The 16477-nt window shown below is 47.2% G+C and overlaps 1 protein-coding gene across 5 annotated transcripts in view; it reads left to right on the forward strand.

Moving 5' to 3' along the window:
• Positions 1-16477, forward strand: part of EVC2 (EvC ciliary complex subunit 2) — a 125561-nt gene that overhangs the window by 32568 nt on the left and 76516 nt on the right. For all 5 annotated transcript variants that reach the window (XM_057309602.1, XM_026514381.4, XM_026514382.4 and 2 more), the window contains 2 exons: positions 4208-4342; positions 7920-8059. In XM_057309602.1, coding sequence (XP_057165585.1) covers positions 4208-4342; positions 7920-8059 — 275 coding nt within the window. The remainder of the gene's footprint in view (positions 1-4207; positions 4343-7919; positions 8060-16477) is intronic.

Here is a 16477-nt window from a genome sequence, read left to right on the forward strand (position 1 = left end):
GAAGACACTAATCATTAGGGAAATGCAAATCAAAGCCATGATCATACCACCTCATACATATTAGGATGGTTACTATTGGAAAAAAAAAAGATAAAACAATTTGGCTGTTCCCCAAAAATTAAAGATAGAGTTACATAATCCTGTAATTGCACTTCTGGGTATATACCCAGAAAAATTGAAAGAGATATCTGTATACTGATGTTTGCAGCAGCATTATTCACAATAGCCAAAAAGTGGAAGCAACCCAAGTGTCCAACAGTGAATGAATGGATAAACAATATATACATACACACACATAGAATTTTATTCAAACTTAAAAAGGAAGGAAATTCTGCCACATCCTACAACATGGATGAACCATGAAGATTTTATACTAAGTGAAGCAAGCCAGTCAAAAAAGACAAATACTGTATCGTTACACTTATGCGGTGTTCTTAGAGGGTCAAATTCATAGAAACAGAAAGTAAGATGATGTGTGCCAGGAGCTGGGGGAGGATTAAAGGGGAAATGTTTCAATGGGAACAGAGTTTCAGTTTTGTAAGATGAAAAGTTTCGGGGATAGATAGTAGGGGTGATTTCAGAACAATGTCATTGTGCTTACTACTACTGGAATGCACACTGAAAAATGGTTACGACGATAAATTTTACGTTTTGTGTATTTTACTATAATTAAAAATATTCAAAAATTTTAATGGTTAAATATTTAGAACTCCAAAGGAAAAGGGGAAAACTTAAAATTCCTAGAAAGCAAAAACAGACCCTTCTAAGTCATCAGACACATTTATGCCAGAAGACAGTGGGATGATACATCCAGTGTTCTGAAGAAAAATGGTTTGGGACCTGAGTTATAGATTCAGCCAAATTATCAATCCAGTGAGGGCAAAGTAACAACATTTTAAGACATATGAAACAAAAAATCTTTTCTAAACAGATCTGAGAATACTCCATGGAGTTTGGGGCGGGGGGGGAAGAAGCATCCAAGGAAAAGAAAGAAATGGGATCCAAGAAACAGTTTTGCTTTAATGAATAATGTGTGACAATACAGAAAGCTGTGAAGAGAGGGCTCCAAATGACGGCAGTGCAGCAGGCCTGGAAAGTAACCAGTCCTGATTAGATCAGAGTGTCAGAGCGTTCTGGGAATGGAGACTTTAAGAAAAAAGAATCCATTCCCTGTAACAGATAATACCATTAAGTAAATGGTATATAACCAGAAGAAAAAAGAAAGACAGTGAGAAACTCCAGGACAAACAAAAAGTACACAAAAAGGAGTGTCACTCCAAACTGAAGCTAATAACTAAAAATCTGGCATGATTTTGAATAATTGATAAAGTGTAAGAAAAGGGACTGAATTAGAAATATACTGCTTTGGAGAGCAGATATATAGTAACATAGGATTACACTTTGTACTTTTCCAGCGAACAACATTTACCTAATCATCATCATCATAATGTCTTTTAAAATTTTTAGTTTTAGTTTCTGGAATGAAACTGTAAACAATCACAAAGAATTGTGGTTATAGAACAAAGTATATATGTTATAAACCTAATAAATTATGGAAGAAAGAAGTGGGAAAGGCAAGTTGGAGGCAAGTGTGGGACGCTAGTTTCATTATCTTCTTTAGTAAGAAGATGAGATGACAAGAAATAGTCTCTAAATTAAGTGCTATAAAAGTTGAAGTTTAATTTTTTAATTTAAAGTTACAAAGGTGGCTAATTGAAAAACTAAAAATAATTACAATTGGAAGTACGGAAAGGAATATTTATAGGCTACAAACCCTGTAAATCTGTAAGGTAAAAATTCCTGACCTAAAGTCACATCTGTCAAAACAGGAATTCAGTTAATAATATGTAATTTGATGACTCAAGAAGTAAAGATACATGCATAATTTTTAGAGTATTTAAGTTAACTAACCATTCTGGTTAACTAAATCATAAAAACTAAAACCAGTACTGGTTTCAGACTTTCACCCCTGGGAAGCTGGATTAGAGTGGATAGGGGAAGGTAACACAGGGGAATTTGCTTTTCTTTTTTAACACGTGACTTCTGTTAAGAACTCTTTTCCCTAGTATACGTACATTACTGTGCTTTTTAAAAGTAATAAAGTGGTTACATAATTGCTCATTATATGGATTGAATAATTTATAGAAACTTAAAATATAATCACTCTTTGTTTTGGGGACATTTAGGATCCATACACGTTTGTGTTACTTTATATGATGCTTTGCAAAACAGCCTTATACATGAACAAATCTTTGTGCGTATTTCTAGACCAAACCAACCTGTATATAAGGCTTTATGCATGTTTTTAAGTTATTTCCCGAGGAGAGAATTCTAGGCATGAAATCGCTGGGTTAAAGGGCTGACCGTGACAAAGCCTCTTGTTACGGACACACATATTTTGTCCCTCTTGTTTTTGAGTGTGAACATTTTGATGAAAACGTTCCAAAGGATGAAAGTGTTATCAAAATGTGAGGCTCTCAGTCCAGGTCTGTTTTTGAGGCCACCTTCTGATAAAATGGCTCATTAATGCCCACCATACAGCTTCTCCATTACTGTATAAAGGAGTTGCCTTTGTTTACGCAGCCCACAAGGGAAGACGCGGCAATAATCACTGGTGTTTAGTGAGCAAGTATTAAAGCCAGACACTCTTTTAACGACCTCATTCAACTTCATTCATATTCTTGTTTAATCCTCAGTACAACCCTTGGAGGTGGCCCACTGTCTCAATTTATAAGGGAAGGAGCAGAGGCCAAGAGAGATGAACTCATCTGACCAATACTATGTGACCAATAACGCAGAGATGGTGCCACACCCAGGTGGTCTGAGTCCTGAGCCCAAGCTTCACCCACTCTGCTGTTTACAGGTCCCCCTTACCTGTGAATAGGAGGTGGACCTGGGTCAGACCCAGTCAGTGCCCACATAAAGAGTATCATCACACAAATGGAGAAAGAATCCCAACTTACAGCCCTGTACACAGTAAATACTCAGTAAATAATTGCTGATTGATCCATGAGCCAAGCTTTGTACTAATTCTATATTACTACTTTATTTAATTTTTATCCCCATTTTACAGATGAGAGAAGTGAGGTTGCTGGAAGTCAAGTCCCTCATCCAGGGTATCACAACTGTTCTGACAGAGGCGGCATTTCAATCCAGATCTGTCGGGTTAAAAATCCAGAGCTCTTTCTTTTGTTCAGAATGTCTTTGGGAGAACTCAAGGAGTTAAGCCTTGTGAAACCCTTAGCCTAGCGGTTCTCAAAATGTGTTCCTCGGACAAATAGCACAGAAAAGCCACTTCTGAGGCCCTGCCCCCAGGTCTAGTGAATCAGGAGCCCAGGGTGGGTCTTGGGGAGGCACGTTTCCACAAGTCTTGCTGGTTCTGATGCATGCTTAAGCGTGACAGCAGTCTCAGTCCCGCGCCTGGCCCATCCCGAGGGCTTGTCAGGTTCAGCCGCTGCTGTGGTCTCGAACCTAAGGAAGTGGTGGCGGGAGGGGCTGAAGGTGGAGCGTCTAGGACTTAGCAGCTTCTCACAGTTGTTTGCTGCCAGCTGCTCCTGGCCTGTCACGGATGCATATTTGTCTCAGGCTCTCGCTGGCTGGAGCCCAGAGGACGCCTCTGAGGAGAGAGAGGGCCGGGCACGTTAAGCCAGGCTGTCGGTTTGCTTGGCAGCCGGCTGCCTCCCTGCCCTGCGCATCCTCTAGCGTGGTCCTGAAGGCCAGAGTGGGCTGCGGGTTGCCGCTCTAATGCTCTTGGGAAGGGGGAGCAGACGGCGTGGGGGGAAGGGAAGGGCACTACAAATTCTGCCCTTGACTCAGAGCAGCTCACGGGTCCCTAGTGCTGCCTTAGGTTTGTTACACATGGATCCAGGCATGTCACGTTCTGGGGTGCCTGCAGTATGCCAGGCTTGGGGTGGGTGGTCCTACTATGTGCAAGCCGCCATGCTGGGCTCCTGGCAGCGTTTGTCCTGCTCAGTGCTTCAGCTGTGCCGTGTGGAAGCCACGCCGTGAGGGAACAGGCTCGGAGAAGTGCAGCGCTGGGCTCAGGCCGAGATGGTCTCAGCCAGTGGGGACAGAGCTGGGGCCAGAGCCAGGCCAGTCTCGCTGACTCCGTGCTGCTTCTGCTGTAACTCTTCCTTGTGACCTGACTGAGAGATGTGAAGTGTGACCATGGACAAGTCCCTCTCTCTCTCTCTCTCTCATCCCCTAGGTTGTCCCAAACCATGGCCTTCATGCGGCAGGATTCTTCATAGCCTCCGTCGTCTCCTTCGTGCTGACCTGGGTCACGCTTTTCTTCCTGGCTCGATATCAGTGTTTGAAGGGAGGCCTGCCCACCAGACATCAGGTGGGTCTCCATGTGCATTGTGTTCCTGGAGGGTAGTTGGGTTGGCAGTAGCCGCGAGGCTGATGTTTATCCTCCAGTTCAATGGGTCTCAGCCCTGGATCGATGTCCCAGTCCCTGGGGAAATGACAGATACTCGTGTCCAGGCTCACCTGCAGAGACTCTGACTGGACGGTCCCAGGATGTGGCCCTGTCATTAGTCGTTTTTAAAGCTCCCTGGATGTTTCCAGCAAGTGGCCAGGGTTGAAGGGCCCCTGCGGTCTGACTGGATAACCCACCCCCATCTGTGTGGCCAGCTCTTTGTTCACGCCACACTAATTCAGGTCCTGGTCCACACTCCCTGCTGAAAGGTCTTTGGAGACTCACTTCATCCTCAGGGGGAGACTGGATCCTTTGGCCTGGCTTAGGAATCCCCCGTGGCTGGCTTCTACCCACCTCTGCTGCCACTGTCCACTTCCCCCCTCAGACCCAGTCAACCCAGTGACTCAGTGTTCCCTGGGGGGTGAGCACACCACACTCACACCAGGGGCTTTTCTAACCTCTCTGCCCTTCAGTGAGCATAGTTCTGGCTGGGGTGGGAGCCCTGTTTCCAGGTTCCTGGCCTAGCTTCTGTAGACCCCACCAAGCACACCTCCTAATCTGTTGGACTTGTCTGTGAATGTCTTAATCTCTATTCCTGTCTTGCTCTGGGTTCCCACAGAAGCACACCCCGGGACCAGAGTCCAAATGCAAGTAGTTTATATGGGGAGTGATCCCAGGAAGTATTGGTGTGGGGTCAGGAGGTGAGGCAGGAAGGGAAGGCAGCTGGTCAGGTTATCCCTGTGGGTTTCTGGAGCTTCACCCTGCCCAGGACCTCTGGGGACAGTAGGGAAATAGCCTCAGAGTCATCCCACCTGAAGAGGGAAAGAGCTGGAGTATATATCATACCCCATTGGTCATTGGTCGAGGACATGGGGGTAAAGGGGCTGTTAGAAGGTGGGGGAAGAAGGACTGTCCTCCCCATTGAGAAGGCCCTTGGAGACCAGAGAACGAAACAGGCCTCTCCATACCATTTATAGACTTTTATTCAGGATAACTTACTGACAGGGGATCAGGTCAGGGGTCATCCAGGCGCTGTGCGGCCATTCTCACAAAATCCAGACCTTAGTCTATGGATTTTATAGAGTGAGGGGTTGTGCAGAGGGCATTGTAGTGAGATCATCCACTCGTACCTCCAAGGGTTCGCGTGCCCGTGATTGACAGCTACCCTTTCATTAGATCTTGTGGCACCATCCGTGCATCGGGAGGGGGAGAGACTATGTTATCTTTAACAAATTTTCAAAGGGCCTAAACAAGCCTCCCCCTTCCAGCGTTGGTGGGCATTTCTAAGCTATGTATCTTAATCTCCAAGGGGCCTGGAACACGTAACCACAAGAGAGGACATGAATGAGATGGAGGGCCACAGAGGGATTCAATATTGTCAGCATTCCCACAGGGGCCTGGACAAAGGGTGATGTTATTTCCCTGGTATGGGCTCTGAAGGCCAGCAAAAGCCTTTAGGGAAAGAAGTGTAGGTATCAACTGATGGATTTTGGGCTAGTAGACACTGAAGCAGCAAGGGCGAGGGGACATGGGTAGAAAACAGATGGTATCTGCCACCATCCCTGCTGCTTGGTACGGAGCCTGGTGCTTGGAAGGCCCTGAATAATCCATTCGGGCGGCAGTTCATAGAGTGAGATGAGCTTTGCGGAGCTGCCCCCAGAAGGCACTGCGGGGAGTAAGCATCCATGGCAGGTTGGTCCCTCCAGGGCCGGGAGGGCTGGAGCTGCTGAGACTCGGTGTCATCCAGGGGCCCAGCACCTTGAACGGAACATCTGCCATCTCTCCCCTTCACTTTCTATTGAGGAAACTGAGGCCCATGAAGTTAAACACTTGCTCCAGGCGGCCAAGGGTAGGCGGGATCTGGCTTCTGGGGGCCGTGTCTGGAGGCTGCAGGTCCTGTCCCCATTGTTCACTTGGTGTCTGCTTCCCAGAGGGGAGGATGGTCATTTCAAAGTGAGATCGGCCCACAGTGTCCGTGGCAGGCAAAAGGGAGGAGGAGGTAAAGGGCCCCTCTAATCAGACCTTGGGCTTCTCTCCCAAAGCCATTATCCATCACAGAAGAACAAACCGTCCCTGCTACTTTGATGAGGGAGCAGGAATCATTCCTGGAGATGAAAGGCTGATCGTTACACCTGCAGAGAGGAAAGAAAAGTGTTGATTTAAGGTCTGAAGACCCTTGAAGTTCACAGAATGAACTCTTTTCCCATTTTTCTTTATTTTTGCCAGCCTGAGGCAACCAGTGAGACAGTGTGCTATAAAACACGAGACAGCCTTCTTCTCCCCTTCTAGCACCTCACTCCTCCTACCCTAGGAGTTAGACCGATTTGGGACCAGATACCAACCCTGACTCTTCATGAGCTGTGTGAGTGCAGATAACGTTATTTTACCCCTCTGAGCTGCGGTTTCTTACGTGTAATGTGGAGCAACAGCACTTACTTTGTTGTGACAGTTGTGTGATAATGACACATACAAGACACAGGGACAGGAATTCTTAAATATTAGCTATAGTGATCACCCATTTTGCAGAATCAACAATAGGGACAAAAGAGACATCTATCCAATCATTGGGTTGGGCTTAATTATCTCCCATGTCACTTCCATTTGACAATTCTATATTCTGAGTAACAACCAGCCAGATGCATGAAGTTGAAGTCTATCTGCCAAATGGAATTTCTCTCTGCATGATGATTATGGTGATGGTGCTGGTGATGGTGGTGATGATGGTGATGATGATGATGATGGTGATGGTGGTGATGATAATGATGGTGGTGATGGTGGTGATGATGATGATGGTGATGATGATGATGGTGGTGGTGATGATGATGATGGTGATGATGGTGATGGTGGTGATGATGGTGATGATGATGATGGTGGTGATGGTGATGATGGTGATAATGATGTTGGTGATGATGATGGTGATGGTGGTGATAGTGATGATGGTGATGGTGGTGATGGTGATGTGATGGTGGTGGTGATGATGGTGATGCTGATGGTGCTGATGGTGATGGTGGTGATAATGATGTTGGTGATGATGATGGTGATGGTGGTGATAGTGATGATGATGGTGATGGTGATGATGGTGGTGATGGTGGTGATGATGATGGTGGTGGTGGTGATGGTGGTGATGATGATGATGATGGTGAAGGTGGTGATGGTGGTGATGATGATGGTGATGGCAGTGATGATGATGGTAATGGTGGTGATAGTGATGATGGTGAAATATTTTTATAGGTCTTTACAGGTTGCAAAGGCCTTTCCATCCATTGTTTTGTCTACATGCACAATAACCCTGTGCAGGGCTACTACAAATATGATCCTACTCATTGATGAGAAAATGGAGGTCCAGGGAAATGCAGTGTCTTGTCTGAGTTTACTCTGCTCACAAGTGGCGGGGCCAGCAAAGTTCTCTGACTGCAGATCCCTGCCTTCCCTCATAACTTTCTCAGCATATGACATTCACAAGAAGGCCCACGCAGTTGTTCCTGAAATTTCCCTGCAGGTTCAGCATCATGAGAGCAAGCTGGAGCACTCCCAGTTCACCTCAGCCGATGGTGTCGATGAGGACCTCGCTCTCAATGACCAAATGATTGACATTCTGTCTTCAGAGGACCCCGGGAGCATGCTTCAAGCTTTAGAAGAGTAAGAATTCTCAATCACACTATACTTGCTTGGATGTGATGAATGCTTTAACTGCACTGGCCTGAGTGCAAACACTGAGTACATTTCATTCATTCATTCAATCGTTCATTCATACTTGCTTGGATGTGATGAATGCTTTAATACACTGGCCTGAGTGCAAACACCGAGTATATTTCTTTCATTCATTCATTCATTCAGTCAGTCATTCATTTGTTATTCAGTCGTCATCATGGAACTACTGTTATGCTTAGTATTTGGGAAAGGGGTGAATAAGACATAGTTCATGCTATGAACTAATGGGGAAGACAGACACATAAACAGAAGTGACCATAACAATTTGATGAACCCCATGCTAAAAGGAAAATCAAGATTAGCTGAGCCAAGAAGAGGGAGTAATTACCTCCTAGAGGGTCATGGAAATGCTTCCCGGAGGAGATGATATTTTAACTAGTTCTTGAAGCCTGGATATGAGCTTTCCAAGTGGATTAAGAGAAGAAAGACTTCAGGCAGAGGGAAGAAAGAGCAGATGAAAGGATAGGAAATAAGGAAGATGCATTTGGTGAAGCAAAGTAGCTCGGTATGACTGATGTATGGATGGGGGTATTGAGTACAAAGAAATAAAGGAAGAGGCAGCTGGAGAGAGAGGCCAGGCCAGGCAGTGTGTTTGCTGAACTGAATTCCATTCTTTTTATTTATATAACAAATACTTATAACATACCACCCGCGTACAGCAGAACCTAGAGCCGGACGCAGTTCTGAACATTTCATGAATACAAACTCGTAATCCTCTTAGCCACCCTACAGAGCAGGTATTGCTGTTCTTACCATCTCGTGGATGGCGACTTGAGAGCAGCTGCGGAGCTTGCCCCGGGGTTCACACTAGTAAGTGAGAGAGCCAGGCTCAAGCCCAGGCAGTCTGGCTGTGGGGAACACGCTCCCAGTCAGGTTGCTGCTGCACTGCTCACGGCTGCTCCTGGCCAGCGCAGGGATCCCAGGCCACGAGCCAACTCACTCGGTAAGGCTCATGAGCTTGGCCTTTCCCCCTGTCCTTTTGGCAAATATTTACAGTGGGCTTCTTTGTGTGTTTCCTTTCTCAGCGTCCAGTTGTCTTCTAAAATTCTGTCTTCTCTTTTACTTCTTCAAACATATGATGCCTAATTATCTTAAAGTCTCTGAAACTTGATTATCTTTACCATGTCCTGTGCCTTTCATCTGTCCTTGCTCTTAGTTTGTGATCCTGTTTCCTGTCTCGTCCTGTGCCTGGGTCGTTTTGATTGTGTGCCTGACAGTGTATGTGAACGTTTAGGATGACAGTCGAGGACTAGGATGAAATTATCCACTTCTGGACAGCTAGGGGCGTAACCGTGGATTACCTCCACACAGAGACTGAGATCACTCAGAGCAGGGCTTCAGGTCCTTAAAGGGCTGTCTGTTTCTGGCTTATCTTTTCTCTTAAGGCATTTGTACCAACCAAAAGCTCTGGGACTTCATCAGGATGACCTCTCCTTGGAGTCCCTGGACTTGAGTTTCTGTCTCCCCAGTTCTACAGATCTTTTGAGAACTCTGCAGAGTTTATCAGCCCTTGGGCTGCTTCTTCTGGCATGTAGCAGGTGCCTTTCAGAATGGGGCGACCCCAGATGTAGGGGTATCTACCCCTCTGTATTTCTTTGTTCTGCTAGGTCTTGACCTCGTCTTTTATTACTCCTTGTTAGTTCTTGGATGGTCTCAACCTGATTTTGCTTTTGCCCAGCTTTTCTAACTAGCTTTTGATGGGATAGTTTGTCCAAATTACCTGGATCACTCTTAATAAGAACAGAACCCATCTTTGTGTAAGCTGTATTCTCGGTGATGAACAGGCATAGTGCCTGCCATGGGCGTAGCCTATGTGACAGATGGACAGTGAAACAGGCAAGGCCCCAGATAGCGCAGAGCAGTGGCGACACCCAGTGGTCCCTGGAGTTAGATCGGGGTTTAAGTCTGGGCTGTGCCACCACGTGCCCTGGGTCAAGTTACTTAAGTGAAGGCTCCAGGTGAGACAGGGGCTAGTTCGTGGAGGGTTCTGAATGTCAGGCTCCGCAGTAGGCACTGGAGACCCAGGGAGTGGCCTGTTAATATGGGCAAATTTGTGTTCTCGAAGGCCACTCCAGATACAAATGGAGAATGGCTTAGAAGGGTGAGTCTAGGGAGACAGTTGTAGGAGATGTGGGTGTGTGACGAGGGCAGGAGCAGTAGGCTTGGGGGGGTACACAGGAAGGTTGCCATGTGGCTGAGTGGGTCTACCCAGAGGGGGTGTAGTTTGCACATTGAAGGGGAGGGAAAAACTCAGGGTGCCTCCCTAGGGTTCTGGGTTCCGTTTGCTTGTTGGAGTGGGTGAGGAGGGGGCATTCACCGGTTTTACTGCTTGCTAGATCCCTGGAGCCTCTGCCTGTAGAACGTCCACAGAGAGGACGTATGAGAGGGGTAGGCCTTCCTGAGAGCAGTGGGACGCTCAGTCTGGGGCCACAATCTTTGGAAGGTCCATTTATACCAAATACACCATCTGAACACATAGGATTCGTTATTGGTTATATCAGTTGTTTATTTTTCCTTTCTTTGCTTTCTTTTTTTTTTTATTATTATTATATTATGTTAGTCACCATACAGTACATCCCTAGTTTTTGGCGTAAAGTTCCATGATTCATTACTTGCGTATAACACCCAATGCACCATGCAATGCGTGCCCTCCTTAATACCCATCACCAGCCTCTCCCATTCCCCCACCCCCCTCCCCTCTGAAGCCCTCAGTTTGTTTCCCAGAGTCCATAGTCTCTCATGGTTCACTCCCCCTTCTGTTTACCCCCCTTTCTTCTTCCCTTTCTTCTCCTACTGATCTTCCTAGTTCTTATGTTCCATAGATGAGAGAAATCATATGATAATTGTCTTTCTCTGCTTGACTTATTTCACTTAGCATTATCTCCTCCAGTCCCGTCCATGTTGCTGTAAATGTTGGGTAATCATTCTTTCTGATAGCTGAGTAATATTCCATTGTATATATGGACCACAACTTCTTAATCCAGTCATCTGTTGAAGGGCATCTCGGTTCCTTCCACGATTTAGCTATTGTGGACATTGCTGCTATGAACATTGGGGAGCATATGGCCCTTCTCTTCACTACGTCGTATCTTTGGGGTAAATACCCAGTAGTGCAATGGCTGGGTCATAGGGTAGCTCGACTTTTAACTTTTTAAGGGACATCCACACTGTTTTCCAGAGTGGCTGTACCAACTTGCATTCCCACCAACAATGTAAGAGGGATCCCCTTTCTCCACATCCTCTCCAACAATTGTTGTTTCTTGCCTTGTCAATTTTTGCCATTCTAACTGGCGTAAGGTGGTATCTCAGTGTGGTTTTGATTTGAATTTCCCTGATGGCTAATGAATTGGAACATTTTTTCATGTGTCTGTTAGCCATTTGTATGTCTTCATTGGAAAAGTGTCTGTTCATATCTTCTGCCCATTTTTTGATTTGTTTATTTGTTTCTCGTGTATTGAGTTTGAGAAGTTCTTTGTAGATCTTGGATATATTGATGACTATTAGTGACGGGACCACGTGGAAACCCCTTACACTGGATTCCATTTACGACAAACTTCTTCTGATTCTAGATTCGGGGTGCATAGCTTCACCTGAGCACCTCCCACTGCGGACTAATTTCTGTCAATTTGGAGTCATCTCGATGCTGATGGGTTATAATGCCCTATATCTTTACATAATATCTTATATTTGTGCAGCATTTAAAAATGCAGAGTCTCTTTTCCATGCGTTAATTGGGTCCCCTGCTAATGCTCTCCAGGAGGGCATCCTGTTTTTAGTATTTGCTAGTAGAAAATGTGCTGCTGTCCTCAGTATAGAGGTGTGTGCAAGCCGCACATCTGGTAAGTGACAGGACAGGACCGGAGCTTCCTCTGTGGAAGCTTGGCCGTGGTACATTTCACAAACACTCTCTGAGCCCCAGTTTCTTCATCTCTCGACTAGGGAAACCATAAGCGCTAAAGAAACCATTAAACTGTGAAGTTTAATGATAGGACAGGGATTTGGTGGCAGAGTCCTCTCTGGGTTCTGCCTCGGAGCCGGGGCCTGACTTGAAGGGACATGAGCAGATGGTAAAGAGACGCGCGTTCAAGAGGGTCAGCCCCTCTTGGAGTCTTTCTCAAGAGCGGTGCAAACAGCAGCTGAAAATCAGAGAGCTTGGGAGCAAGATGGAGCAGCTCTGGTCCTGTCCCCTGGGGAGCCTGGAAACGGTGTCCCATGGTGTGTAGAGACGGACCCAAGAGAGCACCAGAAACAGAGCGCTGTCTCTCCTTCCTGAGGAGTGCCCGGTCACTGGTTTGAGAGAAGAGCTCTCTCGTGTCTGACTCATGGCACTTTGTGAGTGGAGCTGTGTTCTAAGCACAGAGGGACTTCCATCCTGCCTGAGGGCTGCCTCTCCCCAGCCGAGTGCCGTCGGGCCGTGTCGGGCCTTCAGCCACGAGCGTGCAGGGCTGTCCTTGCACCGAGCTGGGCACCGGGCCTTGTTCGTCCGTTTCCAGGTCCAGGGTCGTGCAGCTTGGCTACCTGAGCTTTGTGAAGCCATTCACGTGTGATCCTTCATTGTAGCTTAATTCCCTAATCAGAATGCCAAGGGCAACAAATTCAAATTTGCCACAATACCCAAGAGGAAGGAGCGAGGATTGGATGGGCAGTGGGGAGACAGGTGGCTGGTTACTGGCGGAGATTTGTAAATGTCTCTTACTACATTAAATGGTAGGAGCAGGTGATTATCAAAGTATTTCCTAGCTGAAAGTCTGTTTTCTTCCAAAACTTAGAAACGAAAAGTGGAGTGAAATGATTTGGCTTGTGTGATCAGCACCTAGATATTTAATTTGCAAGTAGGTCGTACTCCACAACCCCTGCCCAGAGGATTTAGGGCTGTCATTAGCATATGTACGTATGTAATACATTTGTGTGTTAAGACACAATAGTACACCCAATAGTAACACGTAGTAGTGACAACGTATAACATGAATGGTATCCGTACTATCTGGGAAGGTACTAACCATCCTGTTTTTGTTGTTGGTTCAAGAAATGATGGTGTATAAGGAGCACGGGCTTCCTTGAGCCCCACATTCTGTGAAATGAACAGGCTGCAGTGTGCTGCTCTTGGCGTGTGAATGCCGCGAGGACACTGAGGTCACCAAGATTTTATTCTTATAAATCACCTAGGAGCTCTGGAATTTTATATTTATTTCTTCTTGGGCACCAGTCTTGTTTTGCCCGGAGAGTGTTTAAGATTTATTGTCAAGCACGACCTGAGAGTGCTCAGCTGGAGAGCTGCATTTGTCCTGTCCCCCCTCGTCCCCCCTACCCCTTCCCTCCCTCCTCCCCCGCCCCGCTCCTCTCCCGCACCCCCATTCCAATATTCAGTATTTATTGAATGCAGGTTGTATTTCAGACTCCGTGGTTGACCTGGTGTGTGTTTTTTTTTAATCATAGCATTGTCAGTTACTTTTAATCTTTCCATCTTGACTTTACAGTCAGGCTTAGGAGCTCCCAGAAAGAAAATGTCACTCAGAATGTCAGGGGCTTAGGATGCATGGAAATCTGTGATTGTGTCCTCGCTAAAAACAGCTTTTTTCTCTAGCAAATAATTTATCCCTTTTGTAATTCTTACGCGAAGTTTAGCTGGGCGTCTAAATATGCCATTAGGTGTCTTGATTGCATCCTCGTTTCTCAGACCTGCCAGAGCCCTAACCTAGCGCTCTCTTGCTGATTTATCTTTGACAAAGGGCATCTCCTTGGTTTGCATGGTTGTTTATCTCCGACATCATTTCTTCATGGGCCTGTCTCTTACAGAGAGGATCTGAGGGAGAGGTCTTTCCTCTAGTTTGTGTCAGGCTCCTAGACCGTTGTCATAATGGAGGCGGCTCAGCCCCAAGCATGCAGAGGCAAGAGGGAGGAGGAACCGGGCACCACTCGAAGCTCCTGGAAGTTTCTGGAAGCCTGGAGAACCCACAGTCTCTTAGCTCCGGAAGCTTCTAGAAGCCTGGGGAACCCACAGTGTCTTAGCTCCGGCCTTGCTCTGGCCCTGACCACCGCCAGGCACCTCTTTCCCGTGACCTTAGGTAATTCTCACAGTGTTCTGGAAAGGAAGCTGATGTTCGGAAAGGTTGATTGGTTTTGCCTAAGGTCACACAAATGTTAGTGGGTTTGGGCCCAGGCCCCTGTGCTTTTATTTATTTTTTCACATTAGAAGTTTTATTTTTTTTATTTTTTTATTTTTTTAATGTTTTTTATTATATCATGTTAGTCACCATACAGTACATCCCTGGTTTCTGATGTAAAGTTCGATGATTCATTCGTTGCGTATAACACCCAGTGCCCTGTGCTTTTAGGTCCATTGTTCTTTTAGGAACTTTTAGAAAAGTTGCTTTTAGAAAAGATTGCACTTAGATTTTTCCGAAAGAGGCAAAGGAAAAGAAGAGAAAGAAAGGAAAAGAAGAGAAGAAAGAAAGTCCAGGCCTGTGCTTATTTCCTGTTATTTAAAGGAAGACCATCACTGTCTTTTGATGCTGCCAGCATCCCCTTCTAAACTGTCTCCAAGTTACGGTTCGTACAGAGTTGGCGTTGGGTGCGTATTGGCTGAATCGAGGCTTTTTAGATCCATGTGTTGAGTGGTTTCCGTGTGCCGGCCACGTGGTATATCTTTGTACAACTGCGCCCTTTTTATTCTGTATTAACACTGTGGCGATGTGATTTTGTTTCTCATTTGTGGAACTCAGGGAGATTAAGCGAGTCACCCAAAATTTGTGTAGTTCATTTGTTCCTTCTGGGTTGTTTGCTCCCGTGTGCAATCATTTTTAAAACGTGGGAGGCCCTGGCTCGATGCTGGCAAATCGTCCTGATGTTGGTCCTCACGGGAAGCACGCAAGCAGAGTACAAAGGCGCGCACGCCTCACCCTGCAGTTCCGCAGTGTGGGGGGCTACGAAGGAGCAAGGGGTTCGGTTGCAGAAGAGCAGGGGCTCACGTTCACCTGGGGGCTCCGGGAGGCCCCAAGGGGTGGGTCAGGGGAGCTGAGACCTGAGTGATGAGCACCCCGTGGGGGCCACATGGACGGAGCTCATGAAGGGACGTAGGTGGGCACTTGAGGGTCTAGAAGGGGATGAGGCTGGCATGGCAGGAGCACGCGGAGATGGGCTGGAGGGTCACACCGAGCCAGTGCAAGGCATGACCTGGAGCAGCTTCCATTAGTCATCCTAACTGCCCCCCGTACCCCGACTTACTTCACACTGCTCAAGGCTGTCAGAAGCCGCTTTACTTGTCTTATCTTTTCTTTAACATTGGATTCTGTCTTCCCATCCAGGCAGTAGGCTTGCAAAGGCAGGGACTTTCTGTCTTGCACACTGATCTAGCCCCAGTGCTTCAAACTCTGCCTGGCACACAGTAGGTGCTTGTGGGGATGATGCCGTGCCTCTGCCTGGCACACAGTAGGTGCTTGTGGGGATGATGCCGTGCCTCTGCCTGGCACACAGTAGGTGCTTGTGGGGATGATGCCGTGCCTCTGCCTGGCACACAGTAGGTGCTTGTGGGGGTGATGCCGTGCCTCTGCCTGGCACACAGTAGGTGCTTGTGGGGGTGATGCCGCGCCTCTGCCTGGCACACAGTAGGTGCTTGTGGGGGTGATGCCGCACCTCAGTGATAAGCTGGACGGAGAGTCTCCAGCAGATACATTAGAGGCTATGTGGTTAATTTGGCAGCTAAGGTGGTGAGAAGGTGTGGTGTTACTCAAACCAGGAGTAAGCACAGCACATTCCTAGGTATGAAATGGCCTCACAGGCTGCCCAGAGTTCGCCCTAGGGCGTCCGGCTGTGGAGGGGACACCTAGCAGAGTGGCGTTCAGTTGGCAGCCGCCAGCTCCCTTGGCTGTGGTCTGGCTGGGCTGCACAGGGGCCCCTCACTCAGGGCCCGTTTCCCAAGAGGACCCCCAGGGTGTAGGTCTGTGTGATGTCCCTCCCGCTGGCTGCATGGGGGTCTGTGGAATCCAGGGACGGACGAGGGAGGATAGCAGCACCCACTGACGGCTTGGGAGTGGGCTTTCTGGGAGAAGAGCCGTCAGCATACAGGGATGCTGCTTCCTAAGACAAGGGAAGAGGGAGGATTGAGTTTTGAAAGGATCCAGAAGCATTTCTGGGCTGAGCGAGTTGAAGATGCCTAGAGACACCAGACGGGCATGTCTGTTCAGACATAGGCTCGGGGCTGGAAGTGGCAGCTCTTGGACCCAGGAGGGAGAGTGGACGGTGGCATCGAGGGGTGGGGAGCGGGACAGCGCTCTCAGGAACTGCAGCCTTTACCCCGTCAGAAAAGTAACAGGAACCCAGGGCAATGAGGGCAGGAAAGCAGAGAGA

This window comes from Ursus arctos, unplaced genomic scaffold (genome assembly GCF_023065955.2).
Source record: "Ursus arctos isolate Adak ecotype North America unplaced genomic scaffold, UrsArc2.0 scaffold_9, whole genome shotgun sequence".
Classification (NCBI taxonomy): Eukaryota; Metazoa; Chordata; class Mammalia; order Carnivora; family Ursidae; genus Ursus; species Ursus arctos.